The following is a 24,112-nucleotide window of genomic DNA, read 5'->3' on the forward strand; positions in this document are numbered from 1 at the left end:
GGCACGTACAGGCAGATGGGCGTATATATACGTCCATGCCTTCTAGCGGGTGGGGGGTCCGATCGCGACCCCCCCCGCTGCATGTGTGGCAGGCGGGTTCCCTCGGGGAGCGATCCGGGACGACGGCACGGCTATTCGTTTATAGCCGCTCCGTCGCGATCGCTCCCCGAGGCTGAAGCACGGCTTCCCCGTGCTTCACTGTGGCGGCGTATCGATCGAGTGATCCCTTTTATAAGGGAGACTCGATCGATGACGTCAGTCCTACAGCCACACCCCCCTACAGTTGTAAACACACACTAGGTGAACCCTAACTCCTACAGCGCCCCCTGTGGTTAACTCCCAAACTGCAACTGTCATTTTCACAATAAACAATGCAATTTAAATGCCTTTTTTGTTGTGAAAATGACAATGGTCCCAAAAATGTGTCAAAATTGTCCGAAGTGTCCGCCATAATGTCGCAGTCATGAAAAAAATCGCTGATCGCCGCCAATAGTAGTAAAAAAAAAAATATTAATGAAAAAGCAATAAAACTATCCCCTATTTTGTAAACGCTATAAATTTTGCGCAAACCAATCGATAAACGCTTATTGCGATTTTTTTTTACCAAAAATAGGTAGAAGAATACGTATCGGCCTAAACTGAGGAAAATTTTTTTTTTTATATATAGGGGGATATTTATTATAGCAAATAGTAAAAAATATTGCATTTTTTAAAAAATTGTCGCTCTATTTTTGTTTATAGCAGAAAAAAATAAAAACCGCAGAGGTGATCAAATACCTCCAAAAGAAAGCTCTATTTGTGGGGAAAAAAGGACGCCAATTTTGTTTGGGAGCCACGTCGCACGACCGCGCAATTGTCTGTTAAAGCGACGCAGTGCCGAATCGCAAAACCTGGCCTGGGCATTTAGCTGCAAAATGGTCCGGGGCTTAAGTGGTTAATGTGCTTATTCTTGAGCCACTCCTTTGTTGCCTTGGTGGTATGTTTTGAGTCATTGTCATGCTGGAAGACCCAACCATGACCCATCATCTTCAGTGTTCTGGCTGAAGGAAGAAGGTTCTCATCCAAGATTTTACAATAGATGGTCCTGGTCCATTGGCCCTTCAATGCGACAAAGTCAGCCTATACCTTTACCAGAGAAACAGCCCCAAAGCATGTTTCCACCTCTGTGCTTGACTGTAGGGATGATGATCTTAGGGTCATTGTCTGCATTTTTCTTCTTTCAAACACGGGAAGTCAAGTTAATGCCCAAGAGCTCAACCACTTTCTCCCAATCCTTCTCTAAATAATTTAGATGTTCATTGCCAAACTTCAGATGGGCCTGTACATGTGTCTTCTTGAGGAGAGGGGCCTTGCGGGCGCTGCAGTATTTTAATCCATAGCGGTATATTGGGGTTGATTTACTAAAGGCAAAGCTACTTTGCACTACAAGTGCACTGCAAGTACACTTGGAAGTGCAGTCGCTGTAGATCTGAGGTAAAGATCTGAAATGAGGGGAAGCTCTGCTGATTTTATCATCCAATCATGTACAAGCAGAAATGCTGTTTTTATTTACCTTGCATGTCCCCCTCAGATCTACAGCAACTGAACTTCCAAGTGTACTTGTGAAATCTGCACCTTGATAAGAGGTCACATGATTAACTGCTTTCAGGCATATGAACAGCACTGAAGAAAGCCTAAAGCAGCATTTTCCCAAGTAGGATAATCTATTCCAGCTCTTATCTGTCCATTCCAGAAGGATGTCCAACATTTTAGTACAGGTCTATATTAGAGGAAACTCAGATGAAACAGACTGCACCATTTTATCTCTGCACACAGAGGACTATGGGAAAATTACGATGCATGCTGCACCTTTAAAATACAATTTTTCCTGTTAAATGCCATGTTTAGAGGTAATAAAATGAGGAGACACCAACAAATGTTATTAAGTGAAAGTTTAGCACCCAGTGTTAACTAATTGTATGTGGTTATCCAACATCATATTTGAGGAGATCATTTTGTTGGGTCATCTACTTCTATGCAAGAAAGTGACTTACACCAAAATTCCAGGTGACGTAAAAAAAAAAAAAAAGATGGCTGCTGAAAAGGATTTCTTTGTGTCAGCTTTTTCGCTGTGGAGAAAATTTGACCCAGGAGAGCTGTACAACAGACAACATCCACAACATCTGAATAGGGATGAGCCCGATGTTCGAGTCGAACGTAAGTCAAACGAAACATCAGGTGTTCGCCGAAAAAGTAAACAATTTGGGGTGTTCGCTGCAAATTCAAAAGCCCCAGAACACCCTTTAAAAGTCTATGGGAGAAATCCAAATGCTAATTTTAAAGGTTAATATGCAAGTTATTGTCATAAAAAGTGTTTGGGGACCCGGGTCCTGCCCCAGGGGGACATGTTTCAATGCAAAAGCAAGTTTTAAAAACTGCAGTTTTTTTTCGGAAGCAGTGATTTTAATAATGCTTAAAGTGAAACAATAAAAGTGAAATATTATTTTAAATTTCGTACCTGGGGGTGTCTATAGTATGCCTGTAAAGTAACGCATGTTTCCCGTTCTTAGAAAAGTCCCTGCACAAAATTACATTTTTAAAAGGAAAAAAAGTAATTTAAAAGTACTCGCAGCTATAAAGAATTGTCTGGTCCCGGCAATACAGATGAATGAATGAATGAATGAAGAACTTATATAGTGCAACGTATGCGAACCGAATTGCCTCTGGGCGCTTAGTATCCATTTCCGAAGTAAACTTTTTGCCCTGAGAAGAGATGGGTTTTGATCCTTCTTCTGAAGGCCAAGTGGTTCACCTCCAATCCAGTCATTGAAAAAAACAGCATGGGTCCCCCCCCCCCCCCCCCCCCAGTACATTACCAGGCCCTTTGGGTCTGGTATGAATATTAAGGGGAACCCTGAACCAAAATAAAAACAAATTGCGTGGAGGTCCCCCAAATTCCATACCAGACCCTTCAAGGTCTGGTATGGATATTAAGGGGAACCCCGCGCCAAAATAAAAAGCAAAGCGTGGGTGTTCCCCCAAAAATCCATACCAGACCCTTATACGAGCATGCAACCTGGCAGGCCGCAGAAAAAGAGGGGGGCACGAGAGAGCGCCCCCCCTGCTGAACCATGCCAGGCCACATGCCCTCAACATGGGGAGGATGTCCCCATGTTGATGGGGACAAGTGCCTCATCCCCACAATGCTTGCCTGGAAGTTGTGGGGGTCTGCGTGCGGGTGGCTTTTTAGAATCTGGAAGCCCCCTTTAACATCCCCAGGTAATGAGATACATTTTACCCCTACCATTGGAAAAAAAAAAAAGTGTCAAAAATTGTAAAAAACACACAGATACAGCTTGGGACAAGTCCTTTATTAAAAAAGAAAAAAAACCTCCAGTGATGTAATCCTTCCACGACCCGACGATACGGGAAATCACGCCGCCATGATCCGATTCCATGGGAGACACCCGCCGAATGACGCGAGACCCGCCGTGACAGCTCTTAAATAGCTGAGGGCGGGGTCACCCGTGATGTGCGCAGGTGACCCCGCCACCTCTGATGCAATGGGGAAAGGCTGCAGGGTTGCCCAGTGACATGTATGGGTGACCCCGCCCCCCTCTGACGCAACAGGGATGTTCACGGGTGGCCCTCCCTCAGCTATTTAAGAGCTGTCACGGCGGGTCTCACGTCATTCGGCGGGCATCTCCCATGGAGGCGGATCAGATCGTGGCGGCTTGTTTTTCTGTATCGTCGATTGTGGAAAAATTACATTGCTGGAATTTTTTTTTTCATTTTTAATAACGGACTTGTCCCAAGCTGTGTTTGTGTGATTTTCTGAAGGGTCTGGTATGAGGGGGACCCCTACGCAATTTTTTTTAAATTTTGGTTCAGGGTTCCCCTTAATATTCATACCAGACCCAAAGGGCCTGGTAATGGACTGGGGGGGGGGGGGGGGGGGGGACCCATGCCATTGTTCTTCAATGTCTTCTCTGTATTGCCAGGACCCAACAATTCATTATAGCTGCGAGTAGTTACAAATGACTTTTTTCTCTTTAGAAATGTAATTTTGTGCAGGTACTGTTCTAAACACGGGAAAAATGCGCCACTTTACAGGCATACTATAGACACGCCCCAGTTATGAAATTTAAAGGAATATTTCACTATTATTAAAATCACTGCTCCCGAAAAAAACGCATTGATTGATTTTTTTGCATTGATACATGTCCCCTGGGGCAGGACCCAGGTCCCCAAACACTTTTTATGACAATAACTTGCATATTAACCTTTAAAATGAGCACTTTTGATTTTTCACGTCCATGTGACTTTAACGGTGTTCACGTGTTCGAATACATTTTTTGCCTGTTCTGCTGCAAACCGAACTGGGGGGTGTTCGGCTCATCCCTACATCTGAATAGTGGCATTGTGTGTGTTGGCACATGCGGCAAGTCAATCCTTTGTTGTGTGTAACCTGACAGGCTGTTGCCTTGTCACGCTGTCCACCTACATGGCACAAACATTATATTGGGGGTTGGGAAATTGAAAAGTGACAGGCATAGGCAGATGAGAATGTGCAAAGGCACATGGCAAAAGTGCATATTGGGAGATTTATAGGTGCCCTCATTTTTCTGTATGGTCTTAAGAGTAAAGTCTTTTATAGTAAGTTACTTTTTACTGGGTGCGCAGCGGTTTCTGAAAAAACTGTTGTTTTGACTACTGCTCTAATATTACCACTATTATAACAAACACGCTTTACAAGATGACAGTTAAAGTGGAACTATATTTACCTGCACTCCAGTGCTGCTCTGCCCTGGAGCTTCCTGCCAGCCTCTGTCATCTTCCAGGTACAGATCCCCGGCCATTTTAATTGCTTGGGCCGAGATGAAGTGGGCGGGAGCTCGTTCAGCTTGGCATTGCCTAAATTGTGCATTGAGCTGCGCATGCACAGGTGGACAGGCAGGTAAGAAACTTTGGCATAAGAGACATAGCATGTCTCCTCTGCATTAAAAATCCTGCCTGTTCCGCAACTTTAAAGTTCCACTTTAATTCCGATTATAGCAATATACATTTATGATGGTTTTATATCCTTACCCATGTCTGCAGTACAGTCTTTTCAGCTTCAGTTCAGAACAGTTTAATTGGGCCAGTCCTATTAATATTCCAGCAAATGTACCCTGAAATAAAAAAAAACATTTCTTGAATGCAGAATACAATAATTTACAATAAATAAAAATAATTAAATATTATTATTGTCAATGAAACACCAAATTGGGTAACTTACAAAAAAATTAGGGCTGTTACTGATTAAAATCACCGTCTGTCCGTGTTCACCTGATCCGATTCGCAGATGGATGGAAAAATAAGGTTTTCCTCCGTCTGCAGAATCGGAGGAATGCGGAATCGGGTGAGATCGGGTTTCAGTGGATGTTCATCCGCTGACACCCGCAATCTCATAGGGACCAATGTATGTCCCTTTTTCATCCATACACTGGACTTTGGGGACCGGGTACCGGTCACATATAGCCCCACCCACTCTTCCTCTACAAGTGTGAAAAGTTTGTTGTCCGGGGGAACCTACGGCTGGGGAGCACCGATTTTTCAAAGTTAGACACCTCTTCCATAGACTCCTGTGTGAAATGGTAATTTCTCCAGCAAATTTGGGGACCTGGTACTGGCCGGCCGTAGGTCCCCTGGCACACAAGTAGCCCCAGTTCTCCTCTACAAGTGTGCAAAGTTTGCTGTCTGAGTGACCTAAGGCCCGGGGAGCACCGATTTTTCAAAGCTGGGCACCCCTTCTATATACTCCCATGTTAAACGTAAGTCTAGTCATGGGCACAGTGAGGCATGGGCACAGTGAGACTTGAACATGGACACAGTGAGGCATGGACACAGTGAGGCATGGACACAGTGAGGCATGGACACAGGGAGACATGGACACAGGGAGACATGGATACAGTGAGGCATGCAGATGGAGACCCTAGGCTTATTCTCGAGTCAATACGTTTTCCCATTTTTTTGTGATAAAATTAGGTGCCTCTGCTTATACTCGAGTATACACAGTATATATAAAAAGAAAGTACTAATGGGCTGTGACCACGTTAACAATAACAATTCGGCCTTTATATATGGTTATACACCTTTCTATAGTATACTTTTGCATAAAAACATGGATTTTTGGTACACATTTGTTGAAATACGTGTTCAAGCTGGCCGCCTGCATCAAAGTATCCCCCCTACGGCCAGAGACATCTTGTAAAAAGGGAAATGAAATCAGGAAATTCAATCAAATCGAGTTTTGTGTGTGTGATCTACCCTGCTACAATAACAGTTTAGGAACAGTGTTTTCTGTTCAGAATGCTATTGAATTGCAATATAGCCTCATCAAAGGAGGACTCTGAGGACCTTAGAGACACAACAAAAACTTGCAAGGCTAAATTAGGCAGAAAATTGATTTGTGAAGGTCCAGGTCTCTAGGTGTGCACATCAGAAAAAGAAAGAAATGCAGCACTGTCGTTGCCCTCCCTGGGGATAAGAAACCTTTAATCATCAGTGCAATGGCATGTCAGATCTTTCCAGCTGAGAATTTACACGCATTTCTAGCATTTTCTTTTTCATCTGCAAGTCTATCCTAAGAAATAAACGGTCAATAACAATGGATACCAGGTTACCATGGATACCACTGTTCAAGCCAAAAGAAAAAGGTAATTAGCCTGAAGTTAACAAAATACCATGTGAAAGTCCCATAGCAATGTGGAGAAATGTTCTGTGGACGGAGACATTTGTGCTAGCTTACTTTCCAGCCAAACAAATGCACACAACGTATATGCCTAGATTTCCTGGACCTAAAAACTTACATTTAATATAATCTTTCACAGGTATGAGAGTTTTGTAGAAAGCTCATCTTTTTGGTAGCTAGGATCCGTTCATTTTCATGGATGGCCTTAGGTTGTTTATTGATTTCCATGATTCAGATAAAGATCAGCTTACGTTTTAGGGGCCAATAATGTAGAAATTAGATTTCTAGGGGTTTAACATATTTCTCTTGCCTTCTCATATACAAGGTTATAATGCTAAATACAGTGGACACAGTCACTGTTATAACCATGGTATGGTAGTAAAGAGCATATGATGACTCCATGGGCGAGATTTACTAAAACCAGAGCACTTAGAATCTGGTGCAGCTGTACATGGTATCCAATCAGCTTCTAAATTCAGCTTGTTCGATTAAGCAAGAATTGACAAAAACCCTGGAAGCCAATTGGTTTCTAAGCAGAGCTGCACTAGATTTTGCAATCTCTAGTTTTAGTAAATTCCCCCCTACAGTGGGGATAGAAAGTTTGGGCACCCCAGGTAAAAAATTGTATTAATGTGCATAACGAAGCCAAGGAAAGATGGAAAAATCTCCAAAATGCATCAAATTACAGATTAGAAATTCTTATAATATGTCAAAAAAGTTAGATTTTATTTCCATCATTTACACTTTCAAAATTACAGAAAACAAAAAAATGGCGTCTGCAAAAGTTTGGGCATCCTGCAGAATTTATAGCATGCACTGCCCCCTTGCAAAGCTGAGACCCGCCAGTGTCATGGATTGTTCTCAATCATCGTCTGGGAAGACCAGGTGATGTCAATCGCAAAGGTTTTAAATGCCCAGACTCATCTGACCTTGCCCCAACAATCAGCACCATGAGTTCTGTTAAGCAGTTGTCTAGAAAACTAAAACTGAAAATAGTTAACGCTCACAAAGCTGGAGAAGGCTATAAGATGATAGCAAAGCGTTTTCAGATGTCAATATCCTCTGTTCGGAATGTAATTAAGAAATGGCAGTCATCAGGAACAGTGGAAGTTAAAGCAAGATCTGGAAGACCAAGAAAAATATCAGACAGAACAGATCGCAGGATTGTGAGAAAAGCAATTCAAAACCCACGTTTGACTGCATGATCCCTCCAGAAAGATCTGGCAGACACTGGAGTTGTGGTACACTATGAAGAGATACTTGTACACATATGGTCTTCATGGAAGAGTCATCAGAAGAAAACCTCTTCTACGTCCTCACCACAAAAATCAGCGTTTGAACTTTGCAAATGAACATATAGACAAGGCTGATGCATTTTGGAAACAAGTTCTGTGGACGATGAGGTTAAAATAGAACTTTTTGGCCAGAATGAGCAAAGGTACGTTTGGAGAAGAAAGGGCACAGAATTGAATGAAAAGAACCTCTGTCCAACTGTTAAGCATGGGGGTGAATCAATCATGCTTTGGGTTGTATTGCAGCCAGTGGCACAGGGAACATTTCAAGAGTAGAGGGAAAAATGTATTCAATAAAAGTTCAGCACATTTTGGATGGTAACTTGATTCCATCTGTGAAAAAGCTGAAGTTAAAGAGAGGATGGCTTCTACAAATGGATAATGATCCTAAACACACCTCAAAATCCACAGGGGATTACATCAAGAGGCATAAACTGAAGGTTTTGCCATGGCCTTCACAATCTCCTGACCTCAACATAATTGAAAATCTATGGATAGACCTTAAAAGAGCAGTGGGTGACAGACAGCCCAGAAATCTCAAAGAACTGGAAGACTTTTGTAAGGAAGAATGGGCAGATACCTCAAACAAGAATTGAAAGACCCTTGGTTGGCTACAAAAAGCGTTTACAGGCTGTGATTGCCAAAGGGGGCAGTACAAGATATTAACTCTGCAGGGTGCCCAAACTTTTGCAGACGCCATTTTTTTTGTTTTCTGTAATATTGAAAGTATAAGTGATGGAAATAAAATCTAACTTTTCTTGACATATAAGAATGTCTAATCTGTAATTTGATGCCTTTTGGAAATGTTTTCATCTTTCCTTGGCTTCGTTATGCACATTAATACAAGTTTTTACCTGGGGTGCCCAAACGTGTCCCAAAAATTGAAGATAAAGATATGGTCTTTGATATGCCCAGTTTCACAGCAGACTTCTAAAATGCATTCTGTGTTCTTCCTTCTAGTTCTTTGGAAGAACCTCACAACAGATGCCAGTTAGCTGGGCTAGGAAGGAGTCCTGGGCACACTGACAGTGCAGGGAACTTGGTCATCAGGAGTCTTATCTCCTAAATAAAAATCCTACAGCTTTGGGCGACTTGGCCGTCTTTCTGGTGTTGGACCATCCTGCTGGAGGAGCATCTGATCTACAACAGTGGTGGCTTACATCAATCAGGAGGAAACAAAAGCTTTCTTGTAGGTATACTGCATCCAGTTCTGAACATAACCTCACAATCCAGGCATGGGCAGGCAGACTTCCCTGGCTAGAAATGTCTAGACCTGGGGGAAAAAGGCCCCAACACCTGGAGTTGTCCCAGGACCTGTGTTGTCAGATGTGGACCTCCAGGTTTGACAAATTGGACATGTTTGCCTCCAGGTACAGGTATCCTCTAGCAGAAGTAGTGTATGCTCTAGTGACTGAGTTCATTACTACCTAATCTATGCCTTATCTCCTTTCTTCTTCTGCATCTGCTACACAGTTCGAATGGAGGGCATTTCAGTAATTTTTATTGACCAAGTGGATGTTGTATACAAATCTTGGAAGTTTCCTAGTGGATGCTCCGTGGGCTATATTACACGAGATCATCTTGACCTGCTGTCTCCAGCACAGATTTACCATCCTGTTTCATGGTTGCTGGTCTTAATGGCATTGTTTTTGAAGCCCAGTTTCAAAAAGAGACAGGGCAATCCCTAAATCAGTGTCTCCTATGTTAAAGCCAAAAAGCCCACTACCTGCAAGGTCTACCATCGGACATTGAAAGCATACGTCACTTAGTGCGAGTCTTAGGGCTTCCACCCTCGGAGTTTCTCCACAGGATGAGTTCTCTCCTTTCAACTGGGCCTGGACCAGTGTTCGGTTCTCAGCACTTTCAAAGCACAGGTTTCTGCCCTTCTTCTATCTTATTTCTAAGACCTTGGCCTTTCATTCTTCGATTAAGACCTGTGTAGCGGAAGTGTCCAATGTAGCTCCTGTTGTAGTACAGTGCATCCGGAAAGTATTCACACTGCTTCAGTTTTGGCTGATTTTGTTGCGTTTCAAAATAGATTAAATTCATTATTTTCCTATCATAGTGATAACGTGAAAGAAGTTTGTATGAAATCTTTGGAAATTTATAAAAAATAAATCACATGTACATAAGTAGTCACAGCCTTTGCTCAATACTTTGTTGAAGCACCTTTGGCACCAATTACAGCCTCAGGTATTTTTGAGTATGATGCTACAAGCTTGGCACATCTATTTTTGGGCAGTTTCTCCCATTCTTTTCTGCAGGACCTCTCAAGCTTTATCAGGTTGGTTGGGAAACTTCGGTGCACAGCCATTTTCAGATGTCTCCAGAGATGTTCAATCGGGTTCAAGTCTGGGCCACTCAAAGACATTCACAGAGTTGTCCCGTAGCCACTCCTTTGTTTTCTTGGCTGTGTGCTTAGGGTCATCGTCCTGTTGAAAGATGGACCTTAGGCCCATTCTGAGGTCCAGAGAGCTCTGGAGCAGGTTTTCATCAAGGATGTCTCTGTACATTGCTGCATTGGTCTTTCCCTCGATCCTGACTAGTCTCTCAGTTGCTGCCACTGAAAAACATCCCATAGCACGATGCTGCCACCACCATGCTGAACTGTAGGGATGTTATTGGCCAGGTGATGAGCGGTCCCTGGTTTCCTCCAGACATGACACTTGCCATCCAGGTCAAAGAGTTCAATCTTTGATTCATCAGACCAGAGAATTTTGTTTCTCATGTTTGGAGAGTCCTTTGGGTGCCTTTTGGAAAACTCCAGTTGGGCTCTTATGTGCCTTTTACGGAGGAGTGGCTTCCTTCTGCCCACTCTACCATATAGACATGATTGGTGGAGTGCTGCAGAGATGGTTGTTCTTCTGGAAGGTTCTCCTTTTTCCACAGAGAAACTCTGGAGCTCTGTCAGAGTGACCATCAGGTTCTTGGTCACCTTCCTGACTAAGGCCCTTCTCCCCTGATCAATCAGTGTGGCTGGGTGGCCCTCTCTAGGAAGAGTCTTGATGGTTCTAAACTTCTTTCATTTATGGATGATGGAGACCACTGTGCTTTGGAACCTTCAATGCTGCAGAAATGTTCTCTTCCCTTCCCCAGATCTGTGCCACGATACAATTCTGTCTTGGAGTTCTACAGACAATTCCTTGGACTTCATGGCTTGGTTTGTGCTCTGACACGCACTGTTAAAGAGGAAGTAAACTTCCTCTGCTAACATTTACCTATAGGTAAGCCTATGATATGGCTTACCTATAGGTAGTGCAAACATCTCCTAAACTTGCGCCGTTTAGGAGATATTTACATTGCATGCAGCCAGTGACATCGCTGGCGCATGCGCTCTGAAGGAACAGCCACGGGTGCTGCTCCTTCCGAGCCCCGTGCCATGAACGGCAGCTCCCATGCACATGCACAAAGCCAGAGCCCACAAACCCTGAAGCAAGACGGGTGAAAATCAAAGTGGCTACATCGCAACGCTGGAACAGCTTCGTTTTCAGATTGTTCCACATAATGTGCTAGTATGCAGTGCATACTAGCACATTATGACTTTACCTTGCAGGAAGAAGAAAAAAAATGTCCAGCGGTATATACAACTGCTTTAACTGTGGGACAATAAATATACAGGTGTGTGCCTTTCCAAATCATCTTCAATCCACTGAATTTAGCACAAATGGACTCCAATCAAGTTGTAGAAACCTCTCAAGGATGATCAGTGGAAACAGGATGCTCCTGAGCTCAATTTTGAGTGTTGTGGCAAAGGCTGTGAATGCTCATGTACATGGGATTTTTTTTATTATTTTTAATAAATTTGCAGATTTTGAAACAAACTTCTTTCACGTGGTCAATACGGGGGAATTGTTTGTAGAATTTTGGATTTAGAATTTATTCCATTTTGGAATCTGGGGCGGCTTCAAAGTCACCGCTGCAAGGCGGTTGTCTGAACTGACAGTCTTAGCTGGCAAGGAGTCTTTCTTGGATAGGAATATGGCGAGATTCTGGCCAGGACTTCCTTTCTGCCTTTTACCTCAACCAGGACATAATGTATTTATTTGTCCCTCAGTCTGGCTCCACTTTGCACCCCAAAATGTTTTCCTCCATGGTCTAGATGTAGTCCAGACTATAAGGCCCCTTCCACACAGGGACAGATCCGTCAACGGCATCCGCCAGCTCAGCGGGAGATCTCTCCGTTGATCTCCGCTGAGCCGGCGGCTGACAGGTTCCTCTCTGCTCACTGAGCGGGGAGGGGCTTGTTGAGCGCCGCTGCTTGTCTATGGAGAGATCGGACGAAAAGCGGACATCATGTCCGTTTTCATCAGATCTTACCCGATTCGATCCGCCAGGACGGATGGCGACGTATCGCCATCCATCTGATTTTAGCGGATCGGATGTCAGCGGACATGGTCACCGTTGACATCTGACGCTCCATAGACTTGTATGGAGCGTCTGTTCAGGTCCACCAAATAAACTGACGGGCGGACCCGAGAGGTGCGCCCGTGTGAAAGGGGCCAAAGAGTTTGCATTTCAGCCACTCTTTTTTTTTTTCTTAAATGTATTCCCTTTTTGTCACCTCAGATGGTTCCTGTACGGGTGCACCAGCTTGTTGTTCCACCATCTCTAAGGGGCTCAGGCAGACCATCTTTTGGCCTCAAGAAAATGTATGAGATCTGGACTGCTTTTGGGCAATCCTAAAGATTAAAGTGATTGCAAACCTTAATGTTTTTTGTTTTTTTTACACTTGCCTTCTCTGTGCAATAGTTTTGAAGGGAGCTACCTCGATCCTCCTCTTCTAGGGTTTCCCAGCGGTGCTCTTCTGCAAATGCCCCCCATAGCAAGTGGCATCCTATGGGGGCAGTTGTGTGGGCACGAAAGGGTGAGAGCAGAGGTTGAGGTCGGGCTCAGGTAAGTATAAGTGGGGCTGGGGGGAATCATATGCACAGAAAGTGCAGGGAATGCATTAAGGTAAAAAACCTTAAGCCTTTAGATCCACTTAAAGAATTTCTGGGTCCCTCAAAGGACAAGATAGAAAAAAGGAATTTTGTACTCACTTTCATTGACTTGGAGTCCATTGAGGAACACCGGTCTGTGTTTATGATCATGCTCTCAGTACTGCCTTGCTATAACACTGAGGCATGCTGTTCATAGGAGGGGTATCCTTGGTTAATGTTCATTTTGTTTTGTTTGTTGTTTGACAGTATCCAATCCCCCTGTAGGTGGCAATATAACCTGAAGGTGAAAAACTTCCTATGCCCCTAAATGGACTCCAAGAAATTGACTTTACAAAGACCAAAAACTATTATTGCTTTAGGTCATGGAATATACACTATGGGCCAGATTCTGGTACATCCGCGCAATTTTGTGCGGGCGTAACGTATCCGATTTACGTTACGCCTCCGCAACTTAGACGGGCAAGTGCTGTATTCTCAAAGCACTTGCTCCGTAAGTTGCGGCGGCGTAGCGTAAATTGGCCAGCGTAAGCCCGCCTAATTCAAATTTGAACCAGGGGGACATGTTTTATGTAAATCTACTGTGACCTGACGTGATTGACGTTTTTCCCGAACGGCGCATGTGCCGTCCGTGGAATTTCCCAGTGTGCATTGCTCCAAAGTACGCCGCAAGGACGTCATTGGTTTCGACGTGAACGTAAATGATGTCCAGCCCCATTCACGGACGACTTACGCAAACGACGTAACTTTTTCAAATTTCGACGCGGGAACGAAGGCCATACTGAACATTGATGCGCCGCACTTATGCCACCATATAGCAGGGGCAACTATACGCCGGGAAAAGCCTAACGTAAACGTCGTAACTTTACTGCGTCGGCCGCGCGTATGTTCGGGAATTCGCGTATCTAGCTAATTTGCATACTTGATGCAGAATTCGACGGAAGCGCCACCTAGCGGTCAAAAAAAAAATGCAGTTTAGATCCAACGGCGTAAGAGACTTACGCCTGTCGGATCTAATGGATATCTATGCGTAACTGATTCTAAGAATCACTCGCATAGATACGACGGGTCAGATTAGGACTTACGACGGCGTACATGGCGCTGCGCCGTCGTAAGTCCTTTGAGAATCTGGGCCTATATTACTAAAAGTATTGGGACACCTGCCTTTACACGCACATGAACTATAATGGCATCCCAGTCTTAGTCTGTAGGGTTCAATATTGACTTTGCCCACCCTTTGGAGCTATAACAGCTTCAACTCTTGGAAAGGCTGACCATAAGGTTTAGGAGTGTGTTTATGGGAACGTTTGACCATTCTTCCAGAAGCGCATTTGTGAGGTCAGGCACTGATGTGGACGAGAAGGTCTGGCTCGCAGTCTCCGCTCTCATTCATGCCAAAGGTGTTCTGTCAAGTTGAGGTCAGGCCACTCAAGTTCCTCCACCACAAACTCGCTCATCCGTGTCTTTATTGACCTTGATTTGTGCACTGGTCCAAATCATTTGATGGATGGGGGGGGGGGGGGGGGGTTATGGTGTGGGGTTGGGCTTGGCCCCTTAGTTCCAGTGAAGGGAACTCTTTAAAGGGGTCAGCATACCAAGACATTTTGGACAATTTCATGCTCCTTACTTTGTGGGAACAGTTTGGGGATGGTCCCTTCCTGTTCCAACATGACTGCGCACCAGTGCACAAAGCAAGGTCTATGAATACATGGATGAACGAGTTTGGGGTGGAAAAACGTGACTGGCCTGCACAGAGTCCTGACCTCAACCCGATAGAACATCTTTGGGATGAATGAGAGCGGAGACTGCGAGCCAGTGCTTCTCGTCCACATCAGTGCCTGACCTCACAAATGTGCTTCTGGAAGAATGGTCCAACATTCCCATAGACACATTTATAAACCTTATGGACAGCCTTCCCCAGAGTTGAAGCTGTTATAGCTGCAAAGGGCGAGCCAACTCAATATTGAACCTTACGGTCTAAGACTGGGGTGCCATTAAAGTTCATGTGTGTGTAAAGGCCGGGGTCCCAATACTTTTTGTAACATAGTGTCCAATAACAGAATTATACCAAACTTTAGTCACTGGTTTTGCTCTGTATTTTGCTAGCTAGTGAAGCTCCCATATCATTCACTGTCACATTCTTCTTCTAAATTGAATATACAGCGGGTAAAATAAGTATTAAGCATGTCACCATATTTCAAGGTAAATATTTTTCTAAAGGTGCTATTGACATGAAATCTGCACCACATGTCGGTAACAACCCATGTAATCGATACATACAAAGAACCCATAACAAATACGTTCAGAAATTAAGTTATGTGTAATAAAACGTTTCTATTTCAAGCCATTCACAGGGTCCCCTGGTATTTAATCCTAAGAGAAAAAAAATTAAGAACATTTCAACCAGAAGAGTTAAAGTGGTTGTAAACCTCAGACATGAAATATGAACAAAGCATATCCCTCTATGGCAGGGATATGCAATTAGCGGACCTCCAGCTGTTGCAGAACTACAAGTCCCATCATGCATAGCAAGACTCTGATAACCACAAGCATGACTCCCTCAGGCAGAGGCATGATGGGACTTGTGGTTTTACAACAGCTGGAGGTCCGCTAATTGCATATCCCTGCTCTATGGTATGTACTTGTCGCAATACAAAGCACCAAGTGTAATTTCTCTCTGCTGCCTTGTTCCTCTGTTATCTGCATGAGTCACTTCTGACAAGTTTTCTTGACATCAAGAGGTAAAAAGCTGATAGGGGAGGGAGCTTTAGCACACATCCCATGATTGACAGCCTTATTAACTATTTTCCTGTGTACAGGGGGGTGTGTCTCTTCCCTCCAATCAGCTCTCCTCACCAAGTTCTGCAAAGCGTAAATTCAGCTCTCCGCCCCCTGCTTTCTGAAAGCTTAGATAGGACTTTAAACGGCTGTAGAAAAAAAGACACGATTGCAGATAAACAGGTAAACTTATGTAGGAGGATGGGTTTCATATACGTGTATTCCCTGAGGAATACACACACACATATACATAATATATATATATATATATATATATATATATATATATATATATATATTCCCTGAGGCCAATTACTTCACTGAGTATATGTAAGGGTAAAGAAGTTTTGACCAATAGAGAAGATGCTTAGACATTCGCATAGCACCTTATTTTTCTTAAACAGAGCCCCAAAGGATTTGCTTTCGCCCAGTAATCTTATTCTAATTTTAGGTAGACATGACAGGCTCACATTAGTTGACATAGTGGTGAAATGCAGAAATGATTGAATATACTGTAGCTTCTGAGACTTACCACTTGTTCTGTGGTTACATGCTTGCCTTGATAGTCTAGCCATATTGGTACCTCTGACGTGAAGCGAAATTCTCTAGGAAAATGATATCAAATTGTATTGTTAGCAGTGGAAAATAGATCTAAACTAATTTCAAAGCTAATCATTTAAAGCAGGGATCCTCAAACTACGGCCCTCCAGCTGTTGTAGAACTACACATCCCATGAGGCTTTGTAACACACTGACATGCACAGACATGACTAGGCATGATGGGAATTGTAGTTCATGAACAACTGGACGACCCATGATTTAAAGAGTCATTTTTGTTTAAGAGCAATTTGTATCAAAAATGGTTTCCATTCATTTCTTTCCAATAATCACTTGCCCTTTCATCCCTTGTAACTTACTTAACCACTTAAGGACCACCTCCACAATGGCACGGCTGGGCACAGGCACGTACCTGTACGTCCCCTTTAAGTGCCCAGCCGTGGGTCGCGCGCCCGCGACCCGGTCCGAAGCTGCGGGACCTGATCGCCGCCGGTATCCCGCGATCGGTCACAGGAGCTGAAGAACGGGGAGAGCTGTGTGTAAACACACCTTCCCCGTTCTTCACAGTGGCAAGGTCACTGATCGTCTGTTCCCTGATATAGGGAAAGGCGATCAGTGACGTCACACGTCCAGCCCCGCCACCCTACAGTTAGAAACACATGAGGTCACACATAACCCCTACAGCGCCCCCCAGTGGTTAACTCCCAAACTGCAATTGTCATTTTCACAGTAATCAGTGCATTTTTATAGCACTTTTTGCTGTGAAAATTACAATGGTCCCAAAAATGTGTCAAAATTGTCCGATGTGTCCGCCATAATGCCGCAGTCATGAAAAAAAAAAAATCGATGATCGCCGCCATTAGTAGTAATAAAAATGCCATAAAACTATCCTCTATTTTGTAAACGCTATAAATTTTGCGCAAACCAATCAAACACTTATTGCAATTTTCTTTTTACCAAAAATATGTAGAATAATACGTATCGGCCTAAACCGAGAAAAAAAAAATACTTTTTTTATATCTTTTTTGGGGGATATTTATTATAGCAAAAAAGTAAAAAATATTGTTTGTTTTTTTTCAAAATTGTTGCTCTATTTTTTTTTATAGTGCAAAAAATAAAAATCGCCGAGGTGAACAAATACCACCAAAAGAAAGCTCTATTTGTGGGAAAAAAAGGATGCCAATTTTGTTTGGGACCCACATCACACGACCGCGCAATTGTGTTAAAGCGACGCAGTGCCATATCGCAAAAACTGCCCAGGTCCTTTACCTGCGTAATGGTCCGGGTCTTAAGTGGTTAAAGGCCAAGTTCACCTTTCTGGTTTTTTTTTTGCAGGAAACAAAAATGTGCATTTATTATTTTTTTCCACAGGAGCCTGCAGAGCATTGTACCCGTGATCAGCCCATATAGACTGACAGTTTCAGAGCTTCAGGAAGTGTCAATGAACAACGCGGCTGCTCATTAGCGCCCTTGCAGTCCATTGAAAACTACAAGCTGTCTTCTGTGTTGGTAGATGGGACTTGTAGTTCATTCATTTACAGATTACTGTGAGTGAATGATGCAGCTGTGTGGGCAGAGGCAGTGAAAGTAGCTGCGGGAGTTGGGGGGGCTGTAACATGTTCCAAAATGTGAATTTATATTTTTTACCCGCTTTCCACTCACTAAGATATCACCTACAGCCAATTGACAGAAACTCCTCTCAGTGTGTCAGTGTAATAGACATTACTCACATTTATTCATCAGTGGTCCTCAAAGTCACATGGTCTGAAGACCATAAAAAGCTTAGTCAGATGCAGAGGACCTCCAAGTGTAAGGCCCTTGTTTCTAAATGCATTTTTGGTGCGGTTAAAGTGAACCTGAACTGAAACAATGGAGATTAGGTATAAGGGCATGCAGAACTGCAGTAACAAGAATTCCTTCTTAAAAAAAGCTGTGCACTCTCTTGTATGTGAGGGTGCCCAAGAGCCTCATAGCTGTATACCTGTAGGGCGAGATCTAATGCCCCGTACACACGGTCGGATTTTCCATCGGAAAAACCTTGGTTTCAGCTCAAGCTTGGCAACTTGCATACCCACAAAAGTTCTCGGAACTTTCGACCGTCAAGAACGCGGTGATGTACAACACTACGACAAGCTAAGAAAATGAAGTTCAATACTTCCGAGCATGCGTCGGAATTTCGCGTTTCGGAATTGCCACAGACTAACGGAATTTCCGAAGGATTTTTCATTAAGAAAATTTGAGAACCAGCTCTCAATCTTTTGTTGGTGGAAATTTCGACAGCAAACGTTCGATGGAGCATACACACGGTCGGAATTTCCGACCAAAAGCTCACATCTGACTTTTCTTGTCGGAATTTCCGATCGTGTATACGCGGCATAAGGCATTGCTGCATCTAACTGCTCATTGCAGGAAATTCTTAGCGACAACTCGATGATGTCACCACCATCATTGTTCTTACAGGAGACAGAACAAGGCATGGTAAGTCTGTAATGGAAAAAAGATGCAGGGAAACAGCAGGCAATACTGGTGACTAGTCCTTTGCCCTTTTTTTGTGGACAGCTTCTTGAGTTCCGTTCCGTTTTAGACATATGGATAACTACATGCAAAATACAATAAAAGATCTGAGTCACAGCCAATCGTGATGTTTTTATTTCTGCATGCTCCTCTTTTAGCCCTGGCGCTGCAAAATGCACAAATTTGCTCAAGACTTTGGATGAGTCTAATCTCTATAAAATTATTTTAAACATCAGAAAAAAGTCAGTGGCAACAAGTTTCCACAATCTCACAAAAAACACCTAATTTATTATAGTCATGCAAGTTAAATACGCTACATATGCAGAAATACTTTTTTCGGAGATCATTGAGGGACACAGGAATTCGTAGACTGTTGGGATATACTGCTGCCTACAGGAGAAATGGGACACTGGCAACCAAAAACACGGCCAGAGAAAGAAACAACGGAAAATGTGGTACTCTCTGCAGCTCTGAGAACCGCTTGCAGGACTTGATGCCTGAAGTTTCCATCAGAAGAGGCCCAAATATTTTCCCGGCAAAAAAAAAAATAGACCAGGTGGTAACCTTGCAAACTGGGAAAAAGTTGCTTGATGCAAATAACAAAAACCACAAAAAATAACCCACCAAGACAAAAAAGGGGCTACCCGATAAAAAAATTGAATGATGTTCTGCCTAAATCACCTAGAGATGGTGGACAGAGAAGCATTGACTGAGGGAGAGCCCTTGGAACATATCCAGACAATGGAGAAAATTTTTTTTTTTATGAACTGGAGCCAGATAGAGGAAAGGGAGAACAAAGTCCCGGGTGAGGTGAAAGGCAGAACTACCTTCGGCAATAAGTCCTGGGCCTAAACATCACCTTGTCGCAATGCTAAACTAGAAAAGGTTTCTGCAGGATAAGGTCATCAGATACTTGTCACACAGAGGAGATGACTACAAGGAATACCACCTTATAGGTAAAAGTATGCACATGGTGATGATCATTAGACTCAAATTGAAATTGTAACCAGTTGTATAGGTTGTGGGTACAGAGCTATTTTAATGGCTGGAACAGCTCGCCATGTTATGCAGTAAGTAGCCTTAACCAAACATGATCAGATATGGTCATAGTGCAAAGTTTTCACTTTCTCACTATGTACTTAAGACCCACTGGTGCTCTGAGAACAAGGTTAAGGGGCAGATCCACGTACCTTTGCGCCGGGCGCAGCGTATCCAAGATACACTACGCCGCCGTAACTTTATTCTTTTTTTTTTTTAATCCTCAAAGAATTTGCGCCGTAAGTTACGGCGGCGTAGTGTATCTTTGGCGGCGTAATGGCGCGGAATTCAAATGGATGTAATGGGGGCGTGTTTTATGTTAATACGTCGTGACCCGAGGTAAACAACTTTTTTTTAACTGCGCATGCGCCGTCCGTGGGGGTATCCCAGTGCGCATGCTCGAAATTAACCCGGAACAAGCCAATGCTCACGACGATGATGTCATTCTACGCAAATCCCTATTCGCGAACGACTTACGCAAACAAAGTAACAAATTCTAAATTGTACGCGGGAACGCCGGCCATACTTAACATTGAGTACGCCTCATAACAGCAGCTTTAACTATACGCCGGAAAAAACCGAACGCAAACGACGTAAAAAAATGCGCCGGCCGGACGTACGTGCGTGGATCGCCGTAACTAGCTAATTTGCATACTCGACGTGGAATTCGACGGGAACGCCACCTAGCGGCTGCCGAAAAATTGCAGCTTAGATCCGACGGCGTACTAAGACGTACGCCTGTCAGATCTAGCCGAGATGCCGTTGTATATTGTTTTGAGGATACAAAACAAAGATACGACGTGCAAAATTTGAAATTACGTGGCGTATCAATAGATACGACGGCGTAATATCTTTGTGGATCTGCCCCTTAGACTTTAATCTCACCCTTTAGGGCCAGATGAGTAACAAATAATCCCCTTCACAGTCCTCACTTGTAGGTGCTTGCCCAGCTCACTACCATAGACATAGAAAAAAGAGGGAGGATGGCCACAAACCACAGCAGGACGTTTTCCAATAGCAAAGAGTTTACTCCAACATTATTTCACACAACAAAGTGGTTAATTATAACATTATAATTAACCATTTTGTTGTATAAAAAGCGTCAACGTCTCCTGTATTTTGTGCTGCATGTCATGCTCATATTGTTGGAATAAATTCTTTGCTATTGGAAACCGTCCCACTGAGGTGTGCGGCCAGCCTCCTTGACTCTCACCCTTTTATCTTTGCACTAATCTCTTGTACATTACATTGTTATATTACAGCTCTCTTGTACAGTGTTTCTCCGAAAATAAGCCTGGGTCTTATATTAATTTTGGCAACAAAAGACACAGTAGGGCTTATTTTCGGGGTAGGTCTTACCATATAATGTACGGTCTTCTCTCCCCCACCATCTCCCTGCCTGTCAGGAATCTCCAGTGTGAACCGAGTTAAAATCCTACAATTTACTATATTACAGTATTATATAAATGTACATTGTGTGTGTTTCTGTAATAGAATTGTGCCAAATACCTTCATTATAGCGCCGATGTGTGCTTCTGTGACCCGCTGGAGCTTTCTTCCCCGCAATTATATTACAGAAACGCACACATTGTACATTATATACTACTGTAATAGAGTGGATTATAGCATTTTACAAGCATTTTAAACTAGGTCTTATTTTCGGAGTAAGGGCTTATATTGCAAGCCCCCTGGAAAATAACGCTAGGTCGTATTTTCGGGGTAGGTCTTATTTTCGGGGAAACACGGTATTACTATTTTTATTTTTGCATTCCACATAGTTTTTCTGTAGCTTAGGGCTCACTATACCTGAAATAAATGGGTTGATCAGATGCTGAGCTCACAGATGATGTGTCCTCCTCATTTGAATCCATTGAGTTTTCCAGTCCTGATTCATACTCTGAGGCACTTTGCTTGCAATGGCTGTCTGAACGCATGACTGCAAATAAAAGGATACATTTGTAAGGGTTGGCTGACTTCAAGGATTTGTTGACAATATTAAGTATGTCCCATAATACCCACCATCTGAACCTAGCTCCATGGGAACCACAGGTTGAATACCAAAGGCCAAACTGGTGAAGAAGTCTTTCAGAAAAAAGAGAGCATCCTGAAGGGACAAAAACAGAAAGATCATGACAAGGAAGCCAATGTGAAAGACTAAGTATAAAAAGGCCAGAGAGATTGGGGGGTATTGTATTGTGTGAGGGTACCCATATAAGAACAAAAGGATAATATAGTTACCTGATCAATGTTCAGGCGAAGGGGCATTAGGGACATTCGAAGACAACACTCAGGACCTCCCAAGCCAGCCTCAGGATGAACGTGGAGAGCTTTAATGGTGAGCTTCAGAGCAAACGTCACAAAAAATAAAAGGTTATTAAAAAATAAAAAAGCTGTTGAAAATAAAGAGCACATATTTCAAGTAGCCAAATAATGTTCTACCACAAAATGCATCCTTTATCTAAGGCAGGGGTGCCCAACCAGTGGCCCGGAAGCCAGATGTGGCCCGCAGGGCCCTCTGATCTGGCCCACGACCTCCTGCTCTGGGATGGAATAGAATACGTTTATTACTAAAATCACAGTGTATATATATATATATATTAGCTGAATACCCGGCGTTGCCCGGTCTTCCTATCTTAACCTTTTGGGGAGGAAAATCATAGTAATATAAATATACCCATCTTTTATATAAGGGTGTAGGTAAGGGTTAATTTAACTGTCATATATTTTTATTTGGCATATAAGTAATATGTGTACCAGGTATTATTGAAATATCTCCAGGCGTACAGAAGTTATGTGGGAACATACATTTCCCATTGATTTGCATGGGACTTTAAACAAAAACCCCGACCCTCACAAATGGGGGTAGTCAAGGGATAAATTAACTATCCTATAGTTTAAGTGGACATATAAGTAACATGTGACCAAGTGTTATCGAAATATGTACAGCCGTTTGGAAGTTATGAAGTAACATGTATTTCCCATAGAGTTGAATGGGACTTTAAAGAAAAACCCCGACCATGGCAAATGGGGGTGGGTAAGGGTTAAACCACCTATCCTATGTTTGTTGCTGACATATAAGTAACATGTGTGCCAAGTTTCATGTTAATATCTTTAGCCTTTTGGACGTGATGCTGGAACATACATACACACGTTGAGTTTTATATATATAGATTATATATATATATATATATATATATATATATATATATATATATATATATACGCATTTCTGTTCTGCAGTGGTTGCTTGGCCGCTTTTAAACTAATCCGTAGGTGCAGAGCAGTGCACCCACGGGTTACCTGCACTGAGCCATAGACTTCTATTACCTGCCAGTTTGGTAAGCTTTCTGAAAGTGCACCACACCTACAGGATATAATAGAAGTCTGTGGCAAAGTGCAGCTAACCTGCAGGAAAGCCGCAGGGGAACTGTGCTGCACTTGCGGTGCGGGTAAACAACAGTGCATTAGTGTGAAAGCCACCGTAGGCTATGTGCCTTTCTCTTCTTCTCCTACATCTCTACATATTGGTTTAAATTTTGGCCCACATTGGGTACCCCTGGAAGCGACCTTTTCCTGATTCGATCCCTGGGTTCCTCTCTGACGTGCGAGACGTTTCCGTGAGAATTGCAGCCGATGATCCAGGCCTGAGAGTGGTTAATACCCTGCTTTACTGACCCTCTGGGCATATGTCCATTAGGGTACAGTATCTATGGTAGGCCTTTCTTTCAATGATCGGTGGTGGATTTCTTTACTGCACTTCATTCCGGGGCATTGGGAGGACTATTATCACCAATTTTTCATCACATTGGACTTTTTTTTCACATATATTTATTTAGATTTATATATACACCATCCGGTGTCTATACATATACATCACTTTTTTGATTGATACATTGTCATCATAATTTTTTCACCATTTGTTTGATGCACTGTTTATTCATCCTTTCATTGGGTGATCTATTAATTTTATGCGCTACACTTATTATGTTTGTTTTGTGCAGATTTAAAGTAAAACTATGGGCAAAACTGGGGGTTCCCAAGCCAATCCCTGCAATTTAAAGCAGAACTTCAGTCATTTTTTTTTTCATCTTGCCATCTATTAAATCCTCTGCCCATGTTTTAATTTTGGATAGTAAAACATTTTTTTTTCTGACAGTAAATACCTTATACAGACCACTTCCCGTTTCTTGTCTAGTAAAAAGCCTAGGCTTATGACATTATGCACAGTTCTCTCTCCAACTCTCATGATGAGTCATACGAGGGGGCCAATAAGAGCAGCAGAGC

At 43.0% G+C, this 24,112-nt stretch overlaps 1 protein-coding gene across 2 annotated transcripts in view; it reads right to left on the reverse strand.

Moving 5' to 3' along the window:
- The window catches only part of ATG2A (autophagy related 2A), a 168,824-nt gene that overhangs the window by 4,922 nt on the left and 139,790 nt on the right, over positions 1-24,112 (reverse strand). The window contains exons 34-39 of one of the 2 annotated variants that reach the window (XR_005744186.1): positions 22,067-22,168; positions 21,848-21,932; positions 21,635-21,764; positions 16,252-16,324; positions 13,044-13,202; positions 5,068-5,150 (exon numbers count right to left, since the gene is read on the reverse strand). Coding sequence is in view for 1 of the 2 variants with exons in the window: in XM_040328557.1 (XP_040184491.1) it covers positions 5,068-5,150; positions 16,252-16,324; positions 21,635-21,764; positions 21,848-21,932; positions 22,067-22,168 (473 nt within the window). In the remaining variant the exon portion in view is untranslated. Of the gene's footprint in view, positions 1-5,067; positions 5,151-13,043; positions 13,203-16,251; positions 16,325-21,634; positions 21,765-21,847; positions 21,933-22,066; positions 22,169-24,112 lie in introns of those variants that run through there. The other variant, XM_040328557.1, reaches the window with a different exon arrangement.

Source organism: Rana temporaria, chromosome 11, assembly GCF_905171775.1.
Source record: "Rana temporaria chromosome 11, aRanTem1.1, whole genome shotgun sequence".
NCBI classification, from domain to species: domain Eukaryota; kingdom Metazoa; phylum Chordata; class Amphibia; order Anura; family Ranidae; genus Rana; species Rana temporaria.